The following is a 5,909-nucleotide window of genomic DNA, read 5'->3' as shown; positions in this document are numbered from 1 at the left end:
CATGACCCTTTTAAGGGGTTGGTAGAAAATGCTGCACTAAATTAAAAATAGCAGTTCCCAAACTAAACCATATGTGGTTAAAATTACTAACCTTTCAATAGTTGTAATTAATAACACATCTTGTATAAGATGACATTAAAATATTGTATTTAGCTTGTTTTTACACATTTTATGTTGTTATGCATTTCAGTTTAATTTTGCATTTGCATATCTCAATCTCACAAGCACCATGCAGTTCTATCATGAACCTCTAAGGGTCGCAAAACCCTGAGAAACAATTTTGTTTCTTTTGAAATAAGAACATGTGTAAACAATTTATTAGTCGACGCGTCATCCAGCAGAAATAAAATTTCACTAATTAAAGCTGTTGTAAAAAAAATAAAATAAAAATAATTCAGAATACCACACAAACCTTTTTAGAATAGTTTTGACTTTGTGTTAGTGTTATTTGAGAAAGATGATTTTATGTCCAAATGGTGTACTTACAACATCTGCCAGAGATAGCTGGACCATTCAATCCAAACCGAACCCTTAGTTCTGACATGTCTTTGCAGGGTGTGACCAGTTAATACACACACACACACACACACACACACACACACACACACACACACACACACACACACACACACACACACACACACACACACACACACACACACACACACACACACATACATTAAAACAAGTTTTAGGTAAACACTTTATTTTTGGTAGCAAAAACAGCACCTCGGAAAACAGGATACACAGTGGGCGGCAACTTTCTTATTTGCTAGAGTACAATGAAATGACAGTCTCTACTAAATAGGCAAACCACATGGATCTACCACTAACATTCTAGTAATTTAGCACAAACGCAATTGCATCCCTTCATAGTTAATGTGAAAATCAATTACTTAGCATGTTGAACAATGTCAGCTAAATGGCTAGTTCATGTTAGTGGCACATCGAGGATTGTCCAGCCTACAGATGCGGCCATGTTGTGCAAGGTAAGACTTGAAGACATAATTGCTGTGCAGTGGCCTGAGGGCGTGTATTTTCAGTGATGTGGATTAAGGCACGTCAAGAGCAGTGAGATTATTTGGTCCCTCTGTAATTCTTTGGCCAGAGTGAATGGTTTATTGCTTTACAACCTGGTTTATGACTGCATTCCTGTCTAGCGCCTTGGACCGCAGTCATAATGGTTGAGAGGGAAGGTCAGGAATGCATAAGAGGCGTGAGGTTTAGAGGACAGAATTGGGGAAGGGGACTCGCTCAATCTTGGACGACCTCAGAGGACTCAGACACGACTTTGCCATCCTTGGTCTCGATCATCTTGATCACAACACTCTTCTTGGTCTGAGTGATGCTCTCGCCGTAGCCGCTACCAGAGCTGTAGCCGCCACCAGAGCTGTAGCCACCACCAGAGCTGTATCCGGCACCAGAGCTGTAGCCGCCACCGTATCCGCCGGATCCGAAACCACTGGAATAACCACTAGAATAGTTGCTGTAGCCGCTGCTTGCACTTTCCATGGGATAACCGCCATAGCTCGCTATTGGGAGAGAAACGTGAAGAAGTTAGATGAGGGTCTTCTGCATTTCATATAGTTATAAGGATTGTCATGTGAAGAAAGAATTGTGAAAAGGCCAGCATTAAAAATCCATGATACAAGGGCATACCAGAACCCCATGCTGGGCTTTTCAACACACAGTTCTCTTTGATAAAGAGTCAAACTTACTGCTCTGTTTTGAGATATTGATTGACTGGATTCCACTTGCCAGCCTGTTGGAAAAGAGTGAACAAGAAGTAATGAAAATCTCACACAGAATTAGAAATCTGAATTTGACCTCAAAAATAGATTATTAGGTCTTAGAGCAAGCCTGCATTTGAATAACTCACCTGTCCTCTTCTCCTTCCAGGAGTTTCCTGTAGGTGGCGATTTCAATGTCCAGGGCGAGTTTGACATTCATCAGGTCCTGATATTCCCTGATCTGGCGTGCCATGTCCTGCTTGGCTCTCTGCAGGGCCTCCTCCAGGTCCTTAACGCGGGCCTTGGCGTCTCTCACTGCCAACTCGCCACGTTCCTCCGCCTCTGCGATCTGGTTCTCCAGATTGGCGCGCTATTGAAATGAAAAATATTTGTGCTCAGTTGTACTCATAATGTCCGTTACCTTACAAAACAAGATTAATATTAAAATATATGACATTTTGTGTTCAAGTAGTTGCATACCTGTCCTTTCACGGAATCGATCTCAGACTGCAGTCTCTGAATCATGCGGTTAAGATCAGCGATCTCTGTCTTTGTTGACCTAAGGTCGTCACCGTATTTGGTTGCAGATGACTGCATCTCCTCGTACTGAGAAACAGAACATATGATTATGTGAGATACATTTAATAAACTTCTATAGCAACTAGAACCAGACTTTACAGTTTGAATGAGATCTCAAACGATAACATACCTTGCTCTTGTACCACATCTCAGCCTCAGCCCGGCTTCGGTTTGCGATGTCTTCGTACTGAGCGCGGACCTCAGCGACAATGGAGTCCATGTCAAGATTCCTGCTGTTGTCCATCTCCACAACCACTGAGGTGTCCTTAATCTGAGACTGCAGCTCACGGATCTCCTACAAGTCCGCAACGAGAGAAAGTAAAGTTATTAATCTGTGTTTTGTCATTTATAAATGAAAGGTACAGCTGATGGGAAACTCTAGTTGTAATTTACCTCCTCGAAGATCTGCCTGAGGAAGTTGATCTCATCAGTGAGGCTTTCCAGTTTGGCCTCCAGCTCAACCTTATTCATGTAGGCCTCGTCAACATCCTACAAAAAAGCAATCATAATTTAATCATCATTTAAGTTAAAGTTAGTGTTCATAAGTATTAACACTTGTTTGAACTGCATAACAGACAATCTACGAACCTTCTTGATGAGCACAAACTCGTTCTCACACTCTGTGCGTTTGTTGATCTCATCCTCATATCTGAAGAGAGGTGAAGAAAATGACATTGGTTAAACACATTGTAGTTGAACGTTTTGAATTGTTTATAAAGTTTTGTACACTAGGAGGCAGCAGTGCTCCATATTTTTTTTGTGAGAAATGCTTAACTTGTCAGGTTTTTCTGGATTCAGTTTGGTGTTTCCCTTGGGTCTTAGCATTAATCGGCCCATTAGATTTGTCTAGAGATCCATGAAAAGTGCTACGTAGATGTTTGTTCAGTAGCAGTAAATGAATCTGAATCATGCTGACGCCAATTTAATTGCAGTACAGACTGTTTTTTTTAAATGGGATATTATGTATATTATTGAAATGCCTACAATTTGACTCAAAAAGGTTGAACAATGGGCAAGTATACTAGGGAGGGACTGGAGATACTATGCAGTTTCTGTATCAGTTGCATAAGCCATGTTGGATCATGAATTGAGTTTATTCCCATCAGACCTTTAAAACATGTTTTCCCTTTATTTGAATTCATGGAGCCTCATTTATTCTGGGAACACTTAAGTGCACCACAAAAACCTGCTTTGATGATACTTGGGCGCAGTCCATCCCCCAGACCATACGTCCAGCCAAACTGAAATGGTTTTTTTGTGAAAGCCATTGTACGTACTTGTTTTTGAAGTCCTCAACGAGACCTTGCATGTTGTGAAGGTCAGCCTCCAGCTTCATTTTGTCATTGCCAAGGCTGTCGAGTTGTCTGCGCAGGTTGTTGATGTAGGCCTCGAACATGGCATCGATGTTGGAGCGCGTGGCTGTCTGGTTGTTAAGAAGGCTCCATTTTGTCTCCAGCATCTTGTTCTGTTGCTCCAGGAAACGTACCTAAATTGGCAGGATGAGAATAGAGGTTTTGTCTCAATCAAGGCACAAATAAAAACCATACTTGGAAGTAAGCACAGCTTCAGAGAGCAGAGAGTCAGTTTTGGAATCATGGTTCTGTGCCAGCTCACAGAAGTGCAACCATATGCCATCATATTGCTTGTGGTTCAGTGATCTTCACAAAGGAAAGCACTGTTTTCCTTAAATAACGAGAGATGCATGTGTTTTCAGTTTGTAATGCTTTTTCCCCTTGGAAACTGTGACGCATATTCCAGCAGGACATCAGGAAGGACTACAGCCTATCCTGTAGAATGTACTTTTTGGAGATTGAGATAGAACTATATTAAAGGTTTAATCTACATAGTTAATATTTAAGAGGCAGCATAAAGAGCAGTTCGGATCTGCTGGAGACCCTTAAAAGGGTGTGTAGATGGTGAGCAAAGAGCAATTCAATGAAAAGACTTTAACAGCTTGAGGTGAACATTGCACACACAACTAGGTTACAGTAAAGGTGTCACTGATTGTCATTACCAATCAACTGTCTTATTCAAAACATCAGTGTTTTAATCAAATAATGTAATGCAAAGCAGACTATTTTAGTTAAGAGGAAGGGCACAAAGACTTAAAGGCTTAAAAGTGTTATAGATTATTTCCTCTTCTCACTGTTACGTAACCTTTCTAGCGCTATCAAGAACATGACCCTGGCTCTTCAAATTAAATATTAACTATCATGGTATGCGACTCTCTTTTCTTATATTTGATTAAATACATATTTTGTTTGCAAAAGTGGCTGCCTTCAATTTTTAAGTACAATCAACTTGGAAGTTTAAGTCATTTTAACTTAAATTACATTAAACTGACTTTAAAAAGTCTTGTATAACTTATAAAAAAAGTTGAAAATTGCTTAACTTATTTTGATGAGTTAAAGCATTTTAAAAACATTTGTTGGCATAACTTATTGATCATATATATTTTTGTACAATGCAATACGTTATCATTTGTAATAATTAAACTATGTTAATATGTATAACAAGTTTCATGTCCTGCAGGACGTCCTTATTTGGGTGTGGACTCTCCACAAGGGTTAAAGAAGAGCCTCAGGGCATCTCATTCAAATGAAAAACCATCACACTCTGACCATGAACACACCCTTTTCTCAACTTTCCATAAGTCTAATTTCTTCCCCTTTGATAAGAATGCATCCAACCCCACATATATTTTCTATGCCACATTAGATTAAATAGAGACATTTTTAGCAGGAACATGCACTCAGTTTCATCCCCTTTTGACATTTTTCTGGCCATTTTCTGTGAAATATTTAGTTTGACTCATGCTCTAGAACCTCATATCTGGGAACTCTTTGACTAGTAAAAGTGCAAAGAAAGAAACTTTAAACCCACCTTATCAATGAAGGAAGCGAACCGGTTGTTGAGGGTCTTGATTTGCTCTTTCTCCTGGTTGCGGACAATCTGGATGTTGGGGTCGATCTCCAGGTTCAGAGGTGCCAGGAGGCTCTTGTTGACGGTGACTGCTTGAATGGGTGCCATGGAGCCAGAACCCATACCCATTCCCATTCCCATGCCAAGACCATAGGCTGAAGAGCTGCTTATGAAGCCACCACCTCCCATTCCAGCTCCCATGCCACGATTGGCACCTCCATAGGAGCTGCGCACACTGTAGCTCTGTCGGCTGGCGCTGGGGCCAGAGTAAGACATGCTGCTGAAGCTGCGTGGGACAGATCCAGAGGAAGAAGACTTCACAGAGTAGCTAGTTTTCTTGGTGAACGACATCCTGCTGATGTGTTTTCTGTCTAGTACTGGTAGAGAATGAGCTGGAGCGAAAGCAGCAGATGTGAGCCTTGTCTGCTGTGCTGGAGAAACTCGAGCAGATAGAGAGAGCAGCCGGCTCTGCCTCCCACTATATGGGCTGCTGAGTGGGAGGGGCCAAACTGGCTCAGACTGGCCGGTCACTAGCAGGTGGGTGTGGGCTGAAATTCAATACTCACTCGTATGCCTACATTCCTAGTCTATCCAGTAAATGGTGGTAATTCAATATGACTAAAACCAGATATTTTCTGAGAACATTAAGGGCTTAAAAAATAAAATTGCTGCTTTTTC

General features: G+C 41.1%; 1 protein-coding gene across 1 annotated transcript; it reads right to left on the bottom strand.

Annotated features, from left to right (window-relative positions):
* Positions 1-685: 685 nt before the first annotated feature.
* Positions 686-5,709, bottom strand: krt8 (keratin 8). Its single transcript, XM_081386951.1, has 9 exons — positions 5,193-5,709; positions 3,587-3,795; positions 2,898-2,958; positions 2,703-2,798; positions 2,440-2,604; positions 2,211-2,336; positions 1,880-2,100; positions 1,719-1,762; positions 686-1,532 (listed from the first exon to the last, which is right to left on the bottom strand). The coding sequence occupies exons 1-9, from the start codon at positions 5,580-5,582 to the stop codon at positions 1,255-1,257; spliced, it is 1,590 nt and encodes a 529-aa protein (XP_081243077.1). The 5' UTR covers positions 5,583-5,709; the 3' UTR covers positions 686-1,254.
* Between the last annotated feature and the right edge of the window lie 200 nt (positions 5,710-5,909).

Source organism: Scardinius erythrophthalmus (genome assembly GCF_964197995.2).
Source record: "Scardinius erythrophthalmus genome assembly, chromosome: 15".
In the NCBI taxonomy this organism is placed as follows: Eukaryota; Metazoa; Chordata; class Actinopteri; order Cypriniformes; family Leuciscidae; genus Scardinius; species Scardinius erythrophthalmus.
The sequence above is the reverse complement of the archived record's forward strand: the minus strand, read 5'-3'. Positions and strand labels throughout refer to the sequence as shown.